This window comes from Phasianus colchicus, chromosome 16, assembly GCF_987193195.1.
Source record: "Phasianus colchicus chromosome 16, bPhaCol1.hap1.1, whole genome shotgun sequence".
NCBI classification, from domain to species: Eukaryota; Metazoa; Chordata; class Aves; order Galliformes; family Phasianidae; genus Phasianus; species Phasianus colchicus.
Window position 1 is genome coordinate 3,265,389 of NC_143451.1, and position 23,208 is coordinate 3,288,596.

The window sequence follows — 23,208 nt, forward strand, 5'->3', positions numbered from 1 at the left end:
TGAGTTGAGTTGTTTTCCATGGCTTTGGGCCTCATCGTAGCTGAGTCTTGGTATTAAAAGCACTTCAAATACATTTAGATGTTTCCTGTTTCTCGTGTTTCCTTGCTGGGGCTCAGCTATGGCTTTTCTCCAGCTTCTAGATCCTGCTGTTGCCTGGTCTAGTTGAAAACTGGCCTTTGCAGTCCTTTGCAGCATCCTTTGCCACAGCCCTTCTCCACACCCCTGGCACACATGGGGCTTCTCCAGCTCCCTGACGGTTCCTGGCTCACTGCCTCTGGCTGTGCTGTCTCCCTGGGGCTCCTTTCCTTGGCAGCTTCTGTAAGTTTGGATTTCTCTTCAGTGCTGGCACTCCCTTGGGTCCTGCCTTCTTCTTGCAAGCACAGTTTAAGCTGGGGAAGCTGCTAAAGATCGTGTCTTTGCGCTTTATTTCCCTCTCTCCTAGAGCGTGAGCCCCTTCTGCCTCTGTGCCCTCTCTGTGATTGGACCTTCACCTTGCAGTGCTGCTCTAGAGAGTCAAGAGAAACATCAGATTCCTGCTGACCGAGCTGCATCCTTGTTGGAAGCCCTTCATTATGAAGGAGATTGGAAAAGCATCTGTCCCTGCTTGGACTGCACCCACATTAGGACTCAAACCTGACCAGGCCTTCCCCACTTGCAGCTTTCCTGGAAATCTCATCTGACCTTTGCTCACTGATTTGGGATTTGGAGAGTGGGGTCATTCCTGCAGCCACGCGTTCTCCTGGCCTGTGGGACTGTGTGCAGTGCAAATCCCACTCCCTGATAATGCTGAGTGGAGGGGGGTCAGTGCAGGATCAGAGCACCAGCTGAGCAGGGGCTGTGTGCACGGTCTGAGGGACACTGCACCCCTTTAATTGGTCCCAGCCTTTCCTTCATTGCTGTTCACTTTGCAGAAAGTTTGCTGCAAGTTCCTTTAATATCTGGGGATGTGGGAAGCCCATGGCACCCAAATGTTGGGATGGGGTCGTGCACAAACCCTGAGGAGCTCTGATAAGAAGCCCTGCTGGGTGTGGCACGTGGTTTCAAAAAAACATACTTACAAGATGGGTTGCAATAGCTCCAAAGGTTTATTTGTCTGCTGTGAATTATCAGGTAAGTGACATGGGTGGCTTTCTGTAACCTGTATTGGCTGTGGCAAGGAGCAATTAAAAGCGAGTATCTGTCCCCTTCCCCAGACCTACAGTAGGGCTCAACAGCAAATTTGGGTTTTCTGTTTTTTTTTCCCTTTAAACCTGCTGGGGTGGAGGTGACCCCAGGTGCCATGCACTAGATTCTAGCACTGCTTTTTTGAGGTCTTGCTGGTGGATGGGGATGGTGGGACCCTGGGTGACGTTTGGAGCCCTGGAAGAGGCTGGGGGCTGCCCACAGGTGGGCACAGGGTGAAACCACCCCACTTCATGGCAGGAAGATGCTTCATTCTGTCCCCATGCTGGTGTTTAAATACTGCCAATGTTTCCTGTCCCCCCTCACCTTCCCCAGGTCCCCATCCAAGTGGATATAGCTGTCCCCCGTGGTGCCACACGGGGAAAGGTGGCCGAGGCTAGACAGACCACGGACAGTGATGGGGACAGGGAGGTGGCAGTCATGTGTCAGCAGTGAGCAAAGTTGTCCTCACTGGTGTCGCGGAGGTCCAGGCCCATGAGGCTGGGTGGCTGGAAGCAGGTGAGGTTATTGTAGGTGTAAACAGGGACATGGGAGTCATCCCCCTCGGCGACGGACTGGACAAAGCGTGGGACCACGCTGGGGTGCCGCAGGGCGAAATCCCGCAGCCCCTTCAGCGAGCAGTTGCAGTGCCAATTGTTCCCCCCAAGCCAGAGCTGCTCCAGTGTGAAGGAAGGGGACAAGAACCCCACTGAGAAGGTCTCTAGGGAGTTGTTCCTCAGACTGAGGTAGCGCAGGTTGGCAAGCTGTGTGATGACGGCGTTGTCCAATGTCGCCAGCTGGTTATGGGAGAGGTCGAGCCAGAAGAGTCTGCGGAGCGGGCTGAAGGTGTCCTGAGAGATGTCCAGGATTTGGTTGAAGGAGAGGAAGAGGTACTCCAGGTTGCTCAAACCCACAAAGAGCTGGGGTGAGAGGTGGCTCAGCCTGTTGTGCTTCAGGTCGAGCTCCAGCAGCTCGTGCAGTTCTCTGAAGCTTTGGTCTTCAATGATGGAGATGGCGTTGTGCTGCAGGAAGAGCCGCCGCAGGCTGGTGAGGCTGGAGAAGGTGTTGGCCCTGATCCTGCTCAGGCAGCTGTGCTCCAAGTGGAGGCTGTGCAGCTTGGTGACTCCCTCAAACACGTATTCGGGCAGAGTCTTGATGCAGTTGGCAGACAAGTGCATCACTGCCACGTTGTACAGCCCAAGGAAGGCCCCAGCCTTGATGTCCTGCAGCTGGTTGTTGTTGAGGCTGAGGACCTCCAGTTGACCCAACCCATCGAAGGTCCTTTCTGCCAAGCTCCAGATCCTGTTGTGTCCCAGCTGCAGCTCCTCCAGGAACTGGAGGTCTTTGAAAGTCCTGGGCCTCAGGTTGGTGATGGAGTTGGTGGACAAGCGTAGGACATGCAGGCTCAGGAGACCCAGAAACGTGTCCTCATACAGTGAGGTGAGGCGGTTGTGGGAGAGATCCAGCCACCTGAGAGACTTCATGCCCATGAACGCGCGGGGTGCGATGGCATTGATCTGGTTGTTGTTCAAGTAGAGCTTTTGCAGCTTCTGCAACTTGACAAAGATGTTGATCTTGATGCCCTTGAGCGCATTCCCACTGAGGTCCAGCTCCTTCAGCTCCGTAAGGCTACAGAAGAGTTGGTGCTGGAGGTAGGGGAGCTTGTTCCCAGCCAGGATCAGCTCCCTCAGATTGGGCAAGTCATGGAAAACCTTGTCAGGCAGGACCACCAATGAATTCCAGCCCAGGTTCAGGTACCACAGATTGGAGAGCCCTGCGAACAGCCCTTCTTCCACCTTGCTGAAGAAGTTGTTGTTGAGGCTGAGGGATACGAGGTTCTGGGTGTGCAGGAAGGTGTGGGGTGCCAGGTACTTGAGGCGGTTGCGCTCCAGGTGGAGGTGGTAGAGACTGCGCAGGCCATGGAAGGCGTGCTGCTCCACTGCGGCCAGCTGGCTGCTCTGCAGGTCCAGGAAGTCCAACCCCGAGAGGTTCCTGAAGGCTGCAGCTGGCAGCTGGGTGAAGTTGTTGCCATCCAGCCAGAGGGCTTTGGCGTTGGTGGGGATGTCCTCAGGGAGCTGCGTCAGGTTGCGGCCGCTGCAGAAGACGTTGAGCTCCTCGCTGTAGTCATCCAAGCTGCAGGCACAGGGGCTGGGGCAGCGCAGGGGCTCTGTGGCTGGGGGCTCCTTGGGGACGTCCCCGTCCTGAGGCTGGGATGCAGCAGCCAACAGCAGGACCAGGGGAAGCAGGAGGGGGACCCTGCCTGCTGCGGAGCATAGAGGAAAGGAAGACCATAAGCGGGCATGGGGAGGTGAGCTTGGAACAGCGTCCCCAGAGGACAACACATGGTGACCGTCTTGGTCATCGTGGGACACACAGCTGTGCCACCATGGCGTGAAGCACGTCACCCCCCAGCACTGCAGGGCAAGGATGCTCATTGCCACTGGTTTCCCACGGGAGACAGTAGCCACTGGTGTCACCCAGCCCGGTGGCCGACTCGTCCCAGCCCTTGTGTGTGCACTGCTGCGCCCCATGTCCCCTGTGCCCTCTTGGAGCTTTGTCCTGATACCACAGCAGTAGCTTCTTCCTTTCCCAGGAAAGGCCAGCAGCAGCACTCCTTGTTCCCTTGCCTAATTCCTCCCAAAATTAGCAGAGAACCGAGAGCTATTCATTACAGTGCCCGAGAAGGCACGGGAGCTCCCCAACTGACCTCTTAGCCACAGAAAGAGAGGAAAAAACTGACCGGCAGCCGCATTGCAAAGTGCTGGGGGGGGAGCTGGCCTGTCCCCCTGTGCCCCTCGCCCTGCCCGGCTCTCTCTGCCTTACCTCTGTCTGCGCTCATGGTGGCGGGCGGCTCCGTGCGCGCTCCCGGCCCCGCGCAGGGATGGAGCAACCACCTTGACGGCCGTCCAGCGCCAGCCGCCAGCCTTAACCCTGCAGCTGCTGGGCTCGGCTGCGGTCAGCGTGAGCGTGGACAGGCTCCGGGTTTCTTCCCTCGGTCCGTGCCAGCCTTTCTCCCGACCTTGGGGGTGTGAGAGGATATTTGCAGGAGTGCTGAGCTGTGGAGTGCAGGTTATGTGCTGGGATTTAGTGCTGGGGGTGATGTTACTGCTGGAAGTGGGTTTTGGGTGAGCAGTGAGGACAGACAGATGGATGTGGGATGTCCCACAGTTGTATCCCTGAGTGGTGACAACGTTGGTGCTCTGCTGAGGATGCCTGTGGAGTGAGTATGGTACCAAATTCATTTCCTTGTGGCTCAAAGCGGCTGTGCCAGGGTGATGGGAACAAAAAGGGGAGTCAGCATGGTTCCAACACCAAAAAGGGGAGTCAGCTGTGCCTCGTGAGCATGGAGGCAGGCAGAAGGGCTCACTCTCACCTAAACGTGGGGGATTTCATGCTGAGGGCTTCCCATCAACCTCTCTTTCCCACAGAGATGGAAGATGTTCCAATGTGAACTTTTCTTCCTTTCACAGTCCCGGTTTGCAGCCGCATTGCTCAAACTGCACAGCTCTGTGTGGGGCAGTTTGCCCAGAGCCCAGCAGATCCCACGGATGCTGCACTCTCTGGCCAGACCTGCCTGACAGCTCCCCAAATCCCCAGGAAAGCTCTGACACCATCCTGTATCCTGGATCATTCCCCCCCCTACACTCTCCACGCCCCCCCCCCCCCCCCCTCCCGTGTCCAGCGTGGCTTCTGAAGAATTTTTTATCAGTTTCCAGGAAAAAAAAAAGGCAAAAAGGTCGTTGATGCCCAAGGTGGAGTTGCCCCGTTGGCTATTGGGGATCAGATGAATCATTGGAAAAGCTTCTGTGTGCCCTTCCTGACTCCTCTTCAAGCCTGTTCCTCCTGGGGGATACTCCAGGATGGGACTGGCAATGCTTGTGGTTGGGATTCCAATTGCCCAGCCTGGGAATTGGCATCAACAACACTGAGGATTTTCCTTACCCTGTACCAGTCCCCAGGGAATGAGAAGGGGATGGTGATGCTCCATGGCCACGTTGGTGGAGAGGCTCTGTTTCCACATCCTCTCCATCTCCGTGGATCACAGCCTGTCCTCCCTTGACTCGCAGGGGAATTCTCAGGTCTTCCTTCTTGAATTTTGGCAGAAGTTTCAATCAATAGAAAACACAGGCACATGCCTATGGAAACAAGGGTGAGGGGGGGATGCCAGCAGTTCTTTGATCCACGCAATCGAATGCTGCAGCTCAGCTCGACAAGAAATGTTTTCCCAGTTTCTTTTTGGCTCAGAGCAGTGCTCTCCTCCCCCTCTATTTTAATCTTCTATTCTGGGAAATTATAGATCCGAAGGGAGAAACTGGGCGACGGAGAGCAGCGCACCCAGCACGGGCGCTAAGCACATATTGACACAGTGCGTAATCAATGGGGAGCTGCAAAGAGCTGAACCAGCACGGCCCCATCGCCAATAAATGTGAAGAGAGAGAGCTGCAGGTGGGTAAAGCTGCGTGCTAAAGGCCTCTCTTGTGAAAACAGCGAGCAGACTGCTAAGGACAAGCAGCAGCAGCCCCTCTCCCAGGCCGTGAAGTTGTCGACTCCCATTGCATTCCATGTGATGTCTGGGACCCCAGGAGCGGAGCAGTGCAGCGTCACCGCAGCCCTTGTGGCTCTCCGTGTGCCCAGCCAGGACCAAAGTCTACACCGTTGCTATGGAAAAGGCTGTAATGGTATTAAGGGAGAGAGCGAAACCATCAAAGAAAGCCATTTGGAGCCCATGCTTCCCAACACGGCTTCACCTGCTCAGCTCAGCTCGGGGTCCGGGTTGGGATGTGGGTGTATGCATCCCTCCCAGGGCAGTGGTGGCACTTTGGTGGTGGCACAGCCTCACAGGAGGCACAGTGTGACCCATCACCTTCCTCGTGCCATCCTGTGACTCCTGCCTGCCTCATCCCGGCCCCATTCCCCGAGAATGAGTGTGACACCAGCTGGGTGAGGTGTCCTCGCTCTGTCCCCAGCAGCTCTGAGGAGAGGCGCTGACGTAGGGGTGGACGTTCCCGACGCTTTGCTGTGTGTGGGCAGGGTGCGGGAGGTGCTGGGGCAGCTCAGCGCCCCGTCCCAGCCCCGGCGGCCACCACGATACAGGAGTCAGCCGGGTCCTCCCGCCGGCAGGGGGCGCACCGCAGTTTCAACCTCCACCCGGAAGCTGCCGCATCCGTTGCTATGGAGACGGGGCGAGGCGACGAGGCCTGGCCCGACGAGAGGAGGCCCCGTTTGGCCCTAGGAGGCCCGGTGTTCTCCCAGTTTGCCCCGCAGAGCGTGGGGATGCTGGGCTGGATGGCCTCGCAGCCCTACATCCTGTTCCCTAGGCCTGCAGCTGCATGGCAGGCGTGAGTGCAGCCCTGCAGCAGGTGTTTGTGCGGGGGGATGGCCGTGATGCCTCCCACCCTCCGCCAGGGAACAGTGAGGAGCTGGGCTTTGCCTCCAGCACCAAAAAACCCCTTTGGCTGTGCAGGAAGCCTGAGAGCCTGATAGCAAAGCCAGTGCTGCACTAAGCCTGGCTGGAGCCATGTGGGGCAGTGCTGGTGTGGGCTGCAAGCTGTGAGCGTTGCTGGGGGTTCTGTAGGCTCCAGGACTTCACCCAGGTTCCTCTTGAGCTCTTTGCACATTTAGAGCTACTTGCAAAGCGTGGCTTCTCGGCGACAGCCACCACATCATCTGCACGCCTTGGCCATGAAAAAGCAAGGGGAAAGGAAGGCTCTGCGCAAAGCTGGCCCTTTGTGGGGTTCATGAAACATAAATTTGGTGTTTATGTGGTTTTTCTTTCTTCCTCTTTGGGTTGCAATGATGAACTAAAAAGCCCTTCCTGCCTGCCCGCTTTGCTGTTTGCTGGGACGTTCGCTCTGTATACACAAACCAGGGGAGCAGCAGCTGCTGCTGTGTCTGCCAGGTGCCAGTGCAGCACCCTACGTGAAGGGTTTGCTCCAAACCAGGCCTTTGAGGCACTTTGGTTCCATAAATAACACTGTATGTGTTAATTAGCCTTAGACTGCCATGATGAGCATCGTGAAGACCAGCAGGTGAAGCAGGTGCCCCTTGGGAGCCAGCGTTGGCTGTGGCCACCTATCTGCACCAGGGACACGTGGCTCTGCTCCTCTCCCCACCCTGCTGGAGCACCTGCTGCAGGCTTCCAAGCACCCCAGCGCTGTGGGCGTGTGTGAATTTGGCTTTTCTGCTCGGCTGTGGGTGTGAAGAAACTGTGAATTCTCCTCAGCGCTTTCATTACCTTAATAAAATTACTTCGGGGCTATTAAGTTCTTTTGCAGAAAAATAAGATGTAACTGCATCTTTCATTAGCATCTCCTTCCCCCGAGCCCCAAAAGAGCTCTGCTGCTGGATTGCACATCTGTAGTTTTTTTTATGAAATTCACATCTAGGTGCTTGCAGGCCTTCGGCAGCAGCTTGGACCAGATGCTGCTGGTGGGGAGCTGGAGAATGGTGCTCAGTGCAGTGCTTTGTGTCAGGCCAGGCCCTCTTCCTGTTACAGTTAGCTAAGTTACAGTCTTAGCTTAGCTATAAGAAGATCCTCAGAGCTATGGTCCTTTTGAACATTGCATCATCAACGCTTTCCTTAAGAAAGAAATTCTTATCTAAACTCACCTGCCTTACAGAAATAGCAGAGATAATAAGTCTCAAGATAAAAACCAGCATTTGTTTTACCCCGTGACTGCCATTCACCGAGTTTTTCCAGCATTATCCTCTGTTCCTTAGCACTCTGTAGCCCTCGCTCCTATGTCGGAGGCTCTGTTCAAGCACTTGTAGCTCTGTGCATGCTTGGGGCTCATCCTGGTCATTCTGGAAGATGGCCAGTTGGATTCAGTGACACTGCATAGACCGGCACAGTCCAGATTTAGCTGTCTGGGCTCATCAGAGTTCAGTGTGCCTCTAACTGTGAGTGAACATTGACAAACGAGCTGGGACAAATTCCTCTGAGTCTGCAGCAAGTCAAAGTTCAGCCGTGGCTGTAAGGAAAGCAGCTCCTGCTTGGAGAGCTGCTAGCAACGCTCAGTGTAGGGAACTTCTTCCTGTGCCCTGGGGTGTCTCATTCTCAACACACAACTGGCTTTTGTAGCAGAGTCTTTCAGGGTGTGTTTTGCTTCAAAATTCATAATTTTTCCACATTGCATCCCTGATGCTAAGTGATAAATTTGGGAAGCTCTTCCCTGTTACTGGCTGTAGCTTGGTCAGAGCTGAAAGGTCCTGATCCCTTTGGACAACTCATTGGCCTTTCATATCTGTATTGCTGTCCTCCCTAGATGACACAGGAGGTACAAGTACTGTAAAGATCAAGAAAAAAGTGCAGGGAAGCAAGCTGATAACTGTTCCAGAGCAGAGGGTCGGATTAAAGGCTTGAACTGTGAGATCGAAATCCAGATTTGAAATTCTGTGAGGCTCTCCACAATAGAAACAGAGGCCATTCCTTCAGTATGGTTCTGGGTTTGGAACAGCATTTCCTCACTGGCAGCATTTCTTCACTAGGAGTGTATGCTAAGCTTCTTGTTGAAATTTCTGCCCTGTGCAGTGTCATTTCTTTTCCTCCAGCAGCTCCTGAGGTGACTGCTGTACTTGGCTCCACCTCAAAATTGAGGTGGACAGCTTACCCTCTAGCAACCAAAGTTGACAGCAACACTGCTCGTGGTTTCCCTAGAGAGGAAAGTTGCTGCCACAGAGATCCTTAGGTCCTGCCTTCGCTCTCAGTCCCTATTGCTCTAGTACTGTGCAAAGATCCCAGCCAGTGAGCACTGAGCTTCACACACATGGATTTTGGAAGTGTTGCTGATAAGGAGAACGTAAATACTCTGACAGAGCAAGCAGAGCATCTTGCTAACAAAAATGTGAGTATGAAGATTTGCAGCCTGTCATTGAACCAGCGCTCTGCAAATCCCATGAAGGAAATGGCAAGAGGAAAAACCCCTTCTGAAAGCTGCATTTCCTCACTGGATATGCTGCACTCTTCCCTTCCATCAGCACGGTGATGGGAGAGGAGAGCTCTGCTCGCTGGCACTGGCTGTCGGAGCTGTTTTGTGTCTCTAGGTGCAGCTGCAGGATAGGAATGAGAGGCTCCATGCGGGGTTTGGAGACGTGCAGGAGAGGATGAGGAGGCTGGCTGGCTCCAAAGCAGATTTGTCACCCAGAACAATCTTCAGTGAAGAGGAAAAACTGAAGGTAAAACAGATACCTGGAGAGTTAGAGAGAACTGAGATGTCAAGACATGTGAGCCCAGATCAGCAGTGGGAAATCTCATGAGAAATGTTGGGACCTCCCCCCAAAAGCATGTGTTCCCAAAATCTAGGCATTTCCATTTCCTTGTAAATGTGTAGGCTGGAACAAGCTAGGACTGACTCTGATCCCACCAGCTTCACACACCTTCAGAGGGAGATGCAGGGCTGGCCCTGCTGCACAGAGCTGTGGAAGCCCCGTTCCTGGAGGTGCCCCATGGATGGGGCCCTGGGCTGCCTGAGCTGGTGGGGAGCAGCCAGCCCACAGCAGGGGTTGGAACTGGATGGGCTTTGAGGTCTCTTCCAACCCAACTGTGCTGTGATTCTATGACCTCCTCCTTCTGGAATAGACAAGACCTTGAGGCTGATTCTCTTCAGCTTTTCCTCTTTGAGGCTTCTGTCTTTGCCTTTCTGTTTTGTGTGTCTGAGGGGCAGTGTGCTTCAGAGCCAAAAAGCTGGGAGCTGATTGCAGTTTCTCTTCCCACTATTGCTCAGGTAAAAGGTGCAGCTGCTGGTCATGGAATCATAGAATTATAGAATCATTCAGGTTGGAAAAGACCACTAAGGTCACCAAGTCCAACCCCAACCTGTCCCACCATACCCACTGACCACGTCCCTCAGTGCCATATCCCCACAGTTCTTGAACACCTCCATGGATGGTGACTCTACCACCTCCCTAGGCAGCCTGTGCCAATCCCCACCACTCTTTTCTTTCTCAGAAGAAATTTTTTCTAACACCCAACCTGATCCTTTCAAGACCTCTGTCTCTGAGCTCTGATTCCCTGGTGCAGTCAGTTGAAAAACTTTACTGGCCTCAGAATGGTCCGTAGACTTTTTATACTGTCCTTTCTCTCTCCTAGATTTCCAAAGAACTTGTTGATCTCCAAATTGAGACAAACAAAATGAAGGAGCAGTATGAAACAGAGAAATTTGAACTGAAAAATATGGTATGTGAAAGATTTCAGCTCTGCCAGATATCATTATCCAGGATAAACATTTTGTTGCATATCCATGTTTGCTTGCTAGGTGTGTTCTCTTTTCCTTATCTAGAGCAGTGGACTTCCCCTGTTTCCCCAGATACTATGAAATTCATGTGAAACTCATCTCCCTTGGTGCTAGAACACCAAGTCTGGCCAAATAAATACCGTGTAATTACTACTGGTCTCTGCCACAGCCTAATTCTTTTGCCCCCCCCCCCCCCTCCCTCCCCGCAGATCCTGGCCCTGGAGAACCGTGTGCTGGAACTGGAGCTCCGCAGTGAGAAAGTCAGTGAGGAACGTGATGCCTTACGGGATCACCTGCACACTTTGGAGACCAGCAGGAAGGAGCTGGCGGATGAGTACATCATTTTGAAGAGTAATTACCTGGCGCTAGGCAAAGAACTCGATCAGGAGGTGAGATGGCATTCACTTTGCTTTTCTCTACTCCGTAACACGATGATCTGACCGATGGACAACTTGGCTGTCTTTGAGTTGTTTATCCAAGCCAGGATCAGTTCTGCACCCACACTGACCTGTGTGACTGTGCTTTTCTGCCACCAGGCTCCCTGTTTTACGCTATCCCACCTCCCCACCCCTAGCAATGCAAAAGAAGAGGTCATTGCAGGTCTGCTCTGAGTGCACGTTTCAGATCCCTTGGACTGCCAGCACGCTTTGTTTCCCTTTTTTCTGCATGGCTTGCACAGGCTGCATGGGAACGCATTTGTAGTCTCTCTCACTTCATTTGGTGGCGGGAAGGGGCCTAGAAGTTTTTGAAGTTGACAAGTTTATAAAAATATGAAATACAAGCACGTTTCTGATTCTCCCTTAAAACACAGCGAATCTTCTGGTGACTGTTAAATTAGTGATGATTAAGTGAAGTATTTTGGATCTCGGATTTGTGCATTTCTTTGGCAAGAATAGCTACTTAATAGGCCTTCCTCTCCTCCCTCCCCCTCCCACTTCTTCTCTTTGAATTGGATCGGATGACTGACACGCTCCTGCCTCCCACCCCAGCAGATATTTCAGCTGGTGCAGCCAAATGACCTAGTTTACTGTGCTGGCCTTGTGCTGACCTGTGATGGGAAGATGTGGGGCATGCTAGCTTAGAATCATAGAATCTTAGAATATTTTGAAGTGGAATGAGCCTGCAAGGGTCATTGGCTCCACACAGCTCTAAGCACTGTTGGAATGAAACATCATCCTACAACCAACAAAGCTCCACCTGGAGCATTAGTCCTTGTCTGTCCCTTCTCTCTTCATGATGAGCATCTATCTACAGAACTCAAGTAGAGGGGGGTATACAAGACCGTCCTGTTCCAAAGAAATCACTTAATGACTTGTGAAGTTATCCTTGTTAATATGGATGTGAAAGAGAGTGGGGTATGTGCTGCCAGCCTGTTCCAGCTGGTAAGTGAAAAGCCAATTGAACTAACATGTTGCACCATGCAGCAGGGATGCGTGCAGATTACACACACACGTGTGCTGCCATTTGTCTCCCAGAAACTAAGGAGGGAAAATTTCCCATGAGGAGGCAAACTTGACTGCTCTCAGGGTGTGAACCCCCCTGCAACCTTCATCCTGGAGAGCACGAGGCAGAGTGTGTGCAGCTGACTGTCAGCACTCTGCTGAGACAAGTACAGCATTCAGCCATCTCGGTTGCTTCTTGTCCCCAAGGGGGTGCAGTATGTTAGTCAAAAATTGGATTTTCAGGTTGCTGACATCTCAGAATGATGGCTTTAACAAGTTAGCAGTAATAATACGCTGTTTTCACGTGGAATGTTTCAAAGGGAGAAAAGCACATGGATTACGTGACTGGATAGCATCCTGAAGAAGCAGTGGAGCAAGGAGCAGAAGCCAAGGGTGAAATCCTGGGTTGTAATCAGTAGGGTGAGGATTTTCCCCCGGTGTTTTGGCTCTGGCTGTTGAATATCCCTGCCTGAAGCGAAAGAGGCTCCAACTTGGCAAGCCAGAGCTTGTCGTGGCATGGGCCTCTTGCTCATTATTTTCCCAGTGTGGACTTTCCCAAAGGAAATGGCAAAAGCAGCCTGCGGTTCTGCCCCCTCCCCTTCCCCAGAGCCCTTCGCGGGAGACAATGAACCTTTTACACATTCCCAATTACAAGTGCTACTTGTGACCTTGCCAATATGTTGTCATGGCTGCTTGGCGCAGAAGCAGCTCCGCGGGCTCATTCATGGTCCCTTGTAGGGAACAGTTAGAGTCTCTGAATTGTTACAACCCCCATTGTACGCCTTGATTCACAAATCGCCCTGTGTCTGTCCCCGCGAAGGAGAGCGGCAGCGCTGCCCTTTCCTGTCCCTGGGGAAGTGCCTTCCAGAAGATGCCAGTCCGACACTTTGTGCCTGTTTTTCTAACGCGCTGTAAATTCTTCCTTTTCAAGACTCTGACCTTTTCTCAACTCCCTATTTCCTCCTCTTCTTTTGTTTAGGGGCTTACACAGGCCGGAGCGGTGCTACAAAGCGAGGCCGGCGCAGGGAACCCAAATGTGCACCAGTTCCATGCGGGGTTTTCCCTGGAGCAGGGCCAGGATTTAGGGTACATAGGAGGCAGAGAAGCCCATCCTGAACCTGGGACTGCCTCCTTTTTTTTTTTTTTTTTTTTTTTTTCCCCTGGCCAAAAAAGCCGGTTGTTGTGTGCTGATGTGACCCCCTCTGATCAAATTGTCGGGGCTGACAGCTGCAGATGGATGGGTTTCGGTTGGGGAACAAGCCGCCTGTCTCTGCGTAGCTGTCAGTTTTCACAGCTGTATATCTCACCTCTTTGTCAGCCTCTTTTCTCCTCTCCTCTCTCCCTCAGCCCACCCTGTGCTATCTTTTGATAAGCTATTCTCTACATGGATGACTCAGATGACCTCTGCCTCCCATCCTCTCGATTCACTGCCATGGTAACAATTACTCAAGCTTGTCCCCAGTCATAAACCCCATCAAAGCTTTGTTATCTACATAGAAACCCTCCCGTGAGACATGAATTCCCCCAGTGTTCCTTCCAGATCACCTGTAACAGAGCTTTTCTCATTCAGATACTCTTTATCTTTTGGAAATGTGTCACTTCACACCAGCACTGCTTTGAATCTCACTGCCTACACGGTGCTGTGGGCTGTCTGCTTCTGGAGGTATGCATTCAAACAAAACTGGAATTAGCTGAGTGGCATCAGCCGAGATGGATGGATATTTGGCCATTCTCCCTTACATTATGTAGTCCAGCACTGTTCAGAACCATTGTTTAGGAAAAGACGTGTCTAAATGTTGGGAAGCTGTGTGGGGAGTACAGAATTGGGGTGAGGAGGGAGGCTGGAGGGCAGGATGGAGGGGTGTTGGAGGAGCAGTGCCCAGGGCTGAACCATGATTCCTATCTGAGAGTGAGATGGGTAGGGGAGTAAGGTTACACACGTGGACAAGCCTGCACGCTGTGCCTCCTGCCTGACAGTGATACCCTGCATTTCCATGAGAATTAGAAAACCACTGATATCGTTGGACGTATGAGAGAGAACTAAAAATAAAACTTGCTTTCAGGAGGGGATGCAAGCGCCGGCTTTGTGTACACACCAAGAGCAGTGAGTGTGTGCTGAACAAACAGCGTGCAGAGCTGGAGAGGCAGCATTTCAGGAGCTCTGTCCTTCTTGTTTGGTCTGGCAGGTCTTAAAGAATGAAGAGCTCAGCCTAGAGCTGCTCAGCCTGACCAATGCAAGGAGCACACAGGGCAACCACCACCACTCCCATGCCTTGGCCACAGAGCCTGCTGCTGAGCCAGACAGAGTGGGAGTAACGATGCATCGTCCCCCTGCTCAGAAGGTGAAGGTAAGGCCACTCTGCCTTTCTCCCAGTCGGAGCTCTTTGGAGAACAGGGGTCTGACATGTACCTCCTTCTGTCTCTTCCAAAAACAGCCAGAAGACGTGGCTGCCCCTGAACATGAGTGGCAAAACCCGGGAAGAAATGTGAGTGTGTGGGTGCTTGGGAAGCAGAGGGGGGATTTACTCCGAGTGGCTGGTACTTGGGTTCTGTGGGTGAACTGATGCCTCGATTTAGTTTATTTTCCTTAAGCTGTGAAGCTGAGAGCAGAATAACTCCAGTTCTTGTGCAGCAAAAGCTGAGAGAAGGCAGCTGCCCATTGGGGAACGGAGGCAGGAGTTTAATAACCAACAAGTGCAGGAAATACTTGCTTATTGTCAATACTTGAAAAGATGGAGGTGGTAAAGCACCCAAAAATGGGAGCACAGAGCTATTTCCTGCCTCATTTCCATCCTCAGCCTAGTGACACCAGCTTGAGCTCCACCAGCAGCTCCTGATAGGATCCTGATTATCAGGGTTGGCATCTCATTAGGGAGAGCAACTCCAAATGAAACATCATTCCTGGTGTGCTGCAGAGCACTGCCAGCCAAACCTGCCATTTCCCCTGTGTTTCTCTACCAACAGGATTTGGGCTAGCTGGAGGCTCTCTTCACTTTTTCCTTGTTCAAGAATCCTTCTGTTTCTATCAGCTCTCCTTCTCATCTTCCCATTTGCCTGTCCCTCAGTTGCTTGGAAACCAGGATCATATAAAAGAGGAGATTGAAAAACTGAAGCAAACCTATGATTCGCAGCAGCAGAAGCTGGAAGAAAAAGTGTGAGTGTTTGGGAGCACGCATGTCCTTCCCTTGTTGGGCACTGATGGAGCTCATTGCAGCTGAATGTGATCCCTACAAAAAGGAGCGGAAGCAGCCTCTCTTTGGTGTGTTCACTCTTAGAAGTGAGGGCTGGAAGCAAAAGCTGATGTTTGCAAGGATCTGAAGAGGGTTGAATGTCTCCTTAAGAGTCTGTTTAGATCCCTGACTGACTCGTGCACCCTTGAAAATCCACTTTCAATGACATATGTGGCAATGTGTGGCAGCGTGGAGAGCCTCAGCCTTACCCCCCTGCAGTCAGCAGGCTGCAGTGGAGCCTGGGTCCCCACAGAGGCTGTCCCAGTAGGGAGCTGGCCAAACCAGAGCCTCATGCCAAGCAGGACATGTATCTTTGGTTGTTAGAGCTCTGCAGCCTCTGCTCAGCACTCAGCTGGCGATGGCCAGCAGCACCTGCTGTAAGGTTTCTGTCATTACCTGCAAATTCCTTCCCAAAGCTGGCAGTACTGGACTTAAAAAGATGTTTGGGGTCTGCAAATAAATGTGCTTTCCTCCTCTGTGCCCAGGATCGCAATGGAGAAGGAGCTGCAGAAGGCAAAGAAAGCAGTCCATGACCCCCAGCAGAAACTGGCAGAGCAATCAGCAGTAAGGCGAGCTCCTTCCCATCCTCCCCTGTGGTTCAGATAAGAGTGCAGTGCACAGACGCCAGGGCTGGCAGCATGGCAGGTGGCTTGCATAGAGGTGCTCCAACTGTCCAGGGAGTTTGTGGCACTGAGGTGCTTCTCCCTGCATGGTTTCCTTCTTCAGGTGTGCAGTGCATGTGCTGGGATGTGCTGCTTGCTTGGGGTGGGAGGAACTGTTATTTTTGAAAGGGTTGGTGAAGTCACTTGCGGGGGATTGCAAATGACAAAAGGTAGCAGAGGAATATAGACTATAAACATTTTGAGAAATATTCTGTACAAAAAGCCCTTCCCAACATCTCAGCTCTGGGGAAACAGAATATCTGAGAATTAAGCCCCCATTTCTTTTCCAGCTCTGTAGTTCCCCTTGCCCAGCTGGAGGGTGAGGGCAGCAGTGTGTGCTTGCTGTGCCTAGGTGCTGCTCGCCTCTCAGAGCCAACTCCAGGAGGTGGAGGCAGAGAACTCCCAGCTACAGCTGAAGCTAAAGGAGCTGAGTGAGGAGTACCGCTGCCGGCTCACGCAGTACATCAGGGACGTGGCGGTGGGTACCCCCAGGCCTGGAGGAGGCTGCATCCTTCTTGCAGGCTGCTGTCGTTCCCCTCCTCACTGGGCTCAGGGAGGTGGTGGGAGCTGTTCGTGAGGCTGGAAGATCTCCCCACCCCATGCTGGGATGCTTGGCTGAGTCCTTGACATGGCCTGGGGAGGAGGTGCCAGCCCCCTCCTGGCGCAGATTTCCTGTACGGCTACATTGAACCATCAGCAAGTTTCTGCTGGGACTTTCTTTCTTGGTCAGATTACTTGGATTGAAAGATCCTCTTATTTACTATGGCTGCCTTCCAGTTGGCTTCCAGTCCCCATTGCCCTGACAACTCCCCTCGGCAGGCCAGGCGATGCCACTGCTGCTTTGTTACTGCCTCGCTTTGCTGCCTCCGTGGTGCCCCTGCTGCTGTCCGCAGCGGAAGCTCTGCCAGCCCTGTGGTCGGCACAGAGCCATGTAATGCAAGTGCCTGGGACCTGCTCTGGGAACAAGAGCCTTTGGTGGAGTAAGGCCCACAGAGCACAGTGAGATGCAGCAGAGAGCAGGCATCTCAGGCAGGTTCAGGCATGGACACCTGCTTGCATTCAGCAGGGAATGGGAAGAAGTCTTTTTTTACCTCCATAGTTGTTGGCAATTGTAGTGGAAATGCTAAGTCACAGCCTGAGCCAGTGATTGAACACCTGGTGGGAAGGCAGGGCCAAGCCAGGGGAGCTCAGGTGCATGCAATGCACCTGGGTGACCAGAAGGGCTGGAGCCAGGATCCACCCCTTCCCAGCCCTCATTAAGAGTTGGCAGTAGAGGTGAGGGGATCTGCCTACCTGATGCCTTCCAAAGCTAAGCAGTTTTTCTTCCTTTGTTTCTGTGTCCGCAGCTGCTGCATTTGGGCTTGTTCTCATTTGCTGTAGCCTAAAATTATGCTACTCTGCTATTATTGCTGTCCATTCCATCGTGTTATAATGTTACAGCAGTAATTGCTGTCCTGGAAGGTTAGCACTGAAGAACATGGGGGGATGATAGATCAGGAGACTGAGCAGAGCAGTGTTTACTATGGAGAACAGCTTAACTTGTATCGGTATCTCATTGCTAACAGGAGTGGGGCATGGTGGAAAGAATGCAAGATCAGAGATGGTGCTGGTTGTGTTCCATAAATGGGTCATGGGACACTGGTACAGTGCACCTATGCCTTGAAGGGGGAGGTGGAAGTTCTTTTAAGTTAATTATTGTCTCTTTAAAATTAGAAGGTATGTGCTATCCTGAGTGCTGTTATCACAAATATTCCTGGAACTTCCATGTGGGAAATGGGTTATGTGCCTTTAGAGAATGACCTGTCTTCTCCATTTTCTCTTCTATATGTTTAAAGGAGTACGTGGACAGCAAACCCAGCACCCAAACTGGGCCTAGCAAGGCCCCAGCTGAGCGTGCAGACATGAAACACTTTGTGGACAACGTACTGAAGGACATCAGAGCTTCCTACAAGGCTCGGGAGGAGCAGCTGGCTGGAGCAGCACGTGGCTACAAGAAACGCATGAAAAACTTGGCCAAGAAGCATGAGAACCTGCTGATTGCATACAGGTAGGGCTAAATCTGAGCTCCCTCTGTCTCTTCAGTTCATTGCTGAGACAAAGTGGAGGTGCCCCATGGCACCAGCACCCAGACCCCTTGCTGCAAGGAAGGCAAGCAGGGTTCCTAGGTGCACAGAGGTGTGGAGGGCATGTTTGTCCCCATGCTGTTGACAAGCCAAGAGGAACGTGTCTGCAGCTGCACACCACAGTGCTTGGGCACACCGGAGCTGCTTGTTACACAGGTTCCTCCTTTGCAAAATTTAGGGTGAGAAACTGAATCCCCGTTGAATGGTGTAAAAATACAGGAGTTATTTGTGGTACCTCTGCTTCCCAACCCTTCCTGCAGTGCTCTCAGCTCTGCTCCACAGCTCTCAGCAGCTTGGGCTGTGGGAAGCATAAAAGCCACAAATAGCTCTATAGGATGAGCTTCCCTCAGAAGCACTCCCAGGAATACTGCACATGCTGCTGCTGGGCTCTGCCACTCACCCTTTGCAGATGGTCTGGCTAAGCTAGCAGGACCCAATGGTACCTCCTGCAGCTGCAGCAACCCTCAGTGCATTACTTCACCAAAGCTACCAGAGACTAATGTCTCTGCCATGTTGGTACAGTGTGCAGCGAGAGAAGATCCGCTCCGTGGGCAGCAGTGAGATGGATTCTGGCCCTGCTGAGCTCCACTTTGCCATCACAGACCCAGAGCTGCTGACAAACACAACGCAGGAGCTAAACCGGCTGCGGGAGAACAAAGCCAAACTGGAGATGCAGTTACACGAATTGCAGAAGGTATTGCTGGGCTGCTGGTTTACTGCAGCAGTGCGGCTGGGTTGGGAAGCTCTCACAAGCAATAGATAGAGCAAAGAAACCCCTCTCTTCCCCAGGGGTTTGCTGTGTCTCTGTGGCACAGACAAGGGCAGTGCTTGCTCACTTTGGGATGTCCAAGCAGAAGCAACACACACAGAAGCACATTGGTCAGCTCTGCAGCCTGCCACTGATTCTGGCTGGGCAGAGTGAGGTATTTCTTGAGTTGTGTGAGATACATTGATTTAAATATGAGCAAAATGGAAGACACCTTAAGACTCTCCTACACTTCCTTGGCAGAGCACTGGGAGTTGCTGGGGTGCTAGGATACTTTATCACTTTGAAGACAATGGTAAGGACTGTGGTGAGATTGCAATGGTTTAATGCTTACAGAAATACTCTTTTTCCTTTGCCTTCAGAAAAGACTGAAAGAAACCTCTGGTTTTCAGCTGTCTCCTGACCAGTAAGTTCTCTTCTTTTCTTTTCCAAGGAATAATTGTAATTCTGAATTCTCCCTGCTGTATGGATTGAGGAGTCTTTTTTTTTTTTTTTTTTTTTTGCATTACTTGGAGACAGTAATAAATAGGGAGAAAGAGAGCTGATAGGAACTCATCCGAGAAGAAAAGCCAGCTGTCGTCTCAGTGCAGCATTTCCTGTGGTGAAATGAGTTGGTCATTTGGGCTTTGATCCAAGAAAGCTCTTAAGCACATGTTTGATTTAATCATGTTTTTAGTCCCACTGATCTCTTTGGAAGCTGGAGTTAAGCATACGGTTGAGTGCATTGGTGGCCCACAACCTGAGAAAGGCCAGTGAAACAACACCAGCCTGGAATGGCCTTGTTTCTCCTCCCTTCCAACACAGAAGCTGGGCAGGAACACTCAGGTGGCCATGTGCTGGCACTGCCCTGGCTTGCTGATGGGCCATTTTTTGGCTCATTTTGATCAGTCTCTTCCCCCTGCTTCATTCTTCTATTGAAATTCTACCAGCTGTAGCATGCAGAGGTAGAATGAAGTGTCAGAAGAATACGAGCTGAGATTTTTCTGCTTTTTAAAATGTGGTGGCCTAGAGTACATACCAGGTATTTCATTAGCTGGATTCCAACACAGAAGAGCTGTCCAATGCCCAAGCCATTGGCTCCAGAGGAGCGCCTTGGAGAAGAGCTTGAGCCTTACCAGACTCTGCCATGTCTTCCACACTGAAAAAGATAATACTAATCCTTGAACAGATGTGCTAATTTAGACAGATGCAGGAGCAAGACAGAGAAGTACTAGAGCACGGTGATGTATCTTGTTAAGGTTTTCATAGCTGTGAAGAAGCTCTACACGCTTCAGAACATTTGTGTCCTGTGTGCTGGTAATTTTTACCCTCGAGGTCACCTTGCTGCTCTCAGCAGAGACATGAAGCCTGGTGTCACCACAGCACTGCAGCTGTAACTACAGCTGGATTTCTCGTCCTTATCAGTGTGGGTTTGCTGTTTATTGTTCTCTTAACTTCTGCTCCCATGAAATTTCAGCCATGCTTTTCATGTGCCTGGCCTGAGTTGCAGCCACCAGAGGGAACTCGCACGGCTGCAGCGGAGCCGCTCTGCAGGCTGCAGTGCTCGAACACAATGCATTCCTCAGTTCATACAACCAAAATTCCCTGAGCATCAGATGTGACCTGTATTTTGCTTATTCAGACTGGGACAGAATAGGAAGAACTTTCCCACGGCTGGGCTGCACAGACAGCTCACCTATCGCACTCAGCGCTCCGAGCAAGCGGCTCTATGCTCACAGACATGAAAAGCGCCAGCGTTTGGCATTGATCATCCCCAGCTCTCTGTTTCCATAAAGTTCAGTCTTGCAGTGTCAGGTTAATGACTCTTTCTGCTTGGAGTCCTCTGATGTATGAGTGTTGATGTGAGCTTGGAACAAATCCAGCCATCCCAGTGGGAATCCCAGGTTGGCAGAAGGGCTGTGACTCTCATGCCTGGGCACGGGGACAGCGCTGTGTGCCCTGAAGAGGTTGGGGGCATCAGGATAGGAAAGGTTCCAAGCTCTGTGCTTTATGCTCTGATGGACTTGAGTGCATCCAACCCCCAGACAGAGCAGTGTGACTTGTACATGGGCTGGTTTGAATGCCTGTGCATGATCACAGTCTTCTCTCTCCTAGGAAGCGGGATGAAGAGGGCTGGGCAGAGGTCAGGAAGCAGCTCCAGGAGTTCACACACACCACCCAGGTAAAGGTCTGGAACAGCCTATCTGACACAAGTCTAGCATTGACTTACATGCTGGGGACACAGTGCTCCAGGTGGGCCCTTCTCTGGCCAAAGCTTTGGCCGTGAGCACCAAGTGACTCCACCAAGTGACTTCTACCAAGTGACTCTGCTCAATGACCAGTGGTGTACTCAGGGTTTGCTACTGAAAGGAGTAGGCCAGCCTCTACAGCTGCACATTGCTGGCTAGTATTTCTCCATCTCTTGTTTCACAGCTACCTCAATATTTGATCTGAAACAAGTTCTCAACCTTGGTTCAAGCTATAGAAATCTAGTTTGAATGTGATTATGCTAGTCTGGTTCCCTCTGGGTGCAAAGACATTTGCGCTGCAGGAAGGAATGTTGTGCCTTGGAGTTCTTTCCATCCATAACATTGTCCTGCAGCAACCATGAAACTTGAGGGATGTGAGGGGGCTTAGCAGAAATGGGGTTTGCTGTCCAGCAGCAATGGCAGCAATAGGGCTGCTGGGGAGAAAGAGGGGTGCTGACAAAACAGTGCCCTGTGGGACACCTGGTGAAGGGCTTTGGAAACAGAATGGAGGCTCTGGTGGGTAAACTGTAGATTGTTGAACCAGGGTACTGCATTACTGGGATGTCCCAATCATCTTGTCTGTATGGCCGATGGCCAGGAGGAAAGCTGGGCCATTGTCACCAGGCTTCTTTCTCTGAGCACACTGATCTCCTGGCTGCCTCTGCAACTTCATTCCAGGTGGTGCCAGAGCCAAAGCACCTGGTCCCACCTGGCAGAGTGGGGCTGAGCACCTGCATTCTCATCTCACAGACCTTCCTCCTTTCTCCATGCTTTCCTTGCCACTCCAGGAGGATCTGGAGAAGGAGAGGAGTCAGCTGCTGACAAGGGCAATTGTGGCAGAGGAACAGGTGTTGGAGCTGCAGGATTACATAGAGAAGCACCTAGCAAGGTGAGACAGTAGGATTCTCCTTGCATGTTCCCTGCCAGAGGTTTGTGATTGCCTAAGACATCATGGTGCCCTCTGCTCTGTCAGTGCCCAACCTCATTGCTGCCTTCCCTCAGCACTGTCCAGTGCAGCTATTGTCATACAGCACATCCAGCTGTGTGGACAGCTGGCACCAAGCCCTATTCTGTATGGTCAGAAGGCACATCTGCTGTCCTGCCATGCATCTCCCTTCCATCAGCATTAGCCCATCCTTCAGAGGTGACTAAGGGAGGGTTGCCTAAAATCCAAAGCCTTCCTTATGGGCTCATTGTGCCCCGCAGCAGGCAGAACAGCTGCTGGGGCATGGAAGGCTGAGAACAACTAGAGCACATCTGTTGGAGCAGTGTCCAACTCTGTCCCTTGCACAAAGCAGCAGTCAGCTCTCTGGGAGCTTGACTCATGCTCATGGGCTGGTTGCTGGTTCTAGTACATGGCAGAGGTGATGAACAGCTCTTCCCAAGGAAAAGGACAGAGTTTTCTGTCTGTTGGAGCTGAGATATCAATGTGGCTCAGCACCTGTGCTGGCTGGCAAGCAATACTTGACAACACATGTTCTTAGCATGCAGCAAAGGCAGGGTGAAGCAGGCACTTAAATTGATCACCTCCATGAGTGAACTGCCAGCAGGGCCATGGCCATGCTGCAAATCACTGTTGTCTTCCTCTTGCAGGTACAGGCAGGAGGTGCTGTGGGTGAGGAAGCTCGCCAGTGGTGAGGAACCACGTGCACGCAGTGCTGGGGCAGCTGATGCTCATTCACTGCCCAGATCGAGGAGGGCCATCGGCCGTGAGCTCTAGCTCTGCCCTGCAACTCCAGGAAGCAGCACAGTTGTAGGAAAAAACAGAGTTTAAAAGAAAAGGACTTTCAGTCCTGAGACTGGCCGAGGCAAGCATCATTCCCTTGCCGAGAGCTGGGATGCACAATGAAGGGAACCATATGGGTGTCCTCAGTGTCAGATTAACTACTAAAATGGAACAAGGCAGCAGTGCTGTGTTTGTCCTCTGACCACTCTGCTGTGAGAGTTCTCCTTCCCTGAGCGCACTGTGACTGGGACACAGGGCCACCCCCTGGGCAACTGTTTGCTGTGTGATTGCAGGAACAAGTTCCTGCTCCTGCCCTCAAGGATGCTGCAATACTTTTCCTAGGTCAGACCTGCAGTGAGGTGCTCTTGGTTTAAGGGCTGGCTCTGCTCCTGCCTTTGCTCCTGTCTGAGTTTTTAAAAGAAAAGGGCAGGAGTGGTTCAAGCTGGACTTTGCCTCTAAGAGGTTACAGAAAGAAGATGAGCTGCTCTGTCATGGTGAGAAAACCTTTTTTCCTCTGTATTGGAACTAGAAAAAGAAATGCTGTGTGATGTGAGCAGGACCAAACTGAATTCTTCAGCAGCAGGTGAGGCAGACCAGCACCTTCCTGCCCCCTCCTCAAGAGAACATTGGAGCAGAA

At 52.0% G+C, this 23,208-nt stretch overlaps 2 protein-coding genes across 4 annotated transcripts; one reads left to right on the forward strand and one right to left on the reverse strand.

Annotated features, from left to right (window-relative positions):
• Positions 1-70: 70 nt before the first annotated feature.
• Positions 71-4,137, reverse strand: IGFALS (insulin like growth factor binding protein acid labile subunit). 2 transcript variants are annotated; one of them, XM_090151626.1, is made up of 2 exons: positions 3,985-4,137; positions 71-3,421 (listed from the first exon to the last, which is right to left on the reverse strand). In XM_090151626.1, the coding sequence occupies exons 1-2, from the start codon at positions 3,998-4,000 to the stop codon at positions 1,608-1,610; spliced, it is 1,830 nt and encodes a 609-aa protein (XP_090007752.1). In that variant the 5' UTR covers positions 4,001-4,137; the 3' UTR covers positions 71-1,607. The 2 variants fall into 2 exon arrangements, with proteins under 2 accessions (XP_090007752.1, XP_090007751.1); XM_090151625.1 differs by having other exon boundaries at positions 71-3,424.
• On the forward strand, positions 4,093-23,013 carry CCDC78 (coiled-coil domain containing 78). Of its 2 annotated transcripts, XM_031595336.2 has the most exons (16): positions 4,093-4,230; positions 5,459-9,005; positions 9,205-9,336; positions 10,250-10,336; positions 10,604-10,783; positions 14,023-14,184; positions 14,272-14,322; positions 14,902-14,990; positions 15,552-15,630; positions 16,081-16,206; positions 17,564-17,775; positions 18,374-18,545; positions 18,980-19,023; positions 20,712-20,778; positions 21,634-21,734; positions 22,439-23,013. In XM_031595336.2, the coding sequence occupies exons 2-16, from the start codon at positions 8,928-8,930 to the stop codon at positions 22,563-22,565; spliced, it is 1,707 nt and encodes a 568-aa protein (XP_031451196.1). In that variant the 5' UTR covers positions 4,093-4,230; positions 5,459-8,927; the 3' UTR covers positions 22,566-23,013. The 2 variants fall into 2 exon arrangements, with proteins under 2 accessions (XP_031451196.1, XP_090007754.1); XM_090151628.1 differs by lacking the exons at positions 4,093-4,230; positions 5,459-9,005; positions 9,205-9,336; positions 10,250-10,336; positions 10,604-10,783 and adding exons at positions 10,795-12,256; positions 13,184-13,271; positions 13,407-13,499.
• Positions 23,014-23,208: the final 195 nt, after the last annotated feature.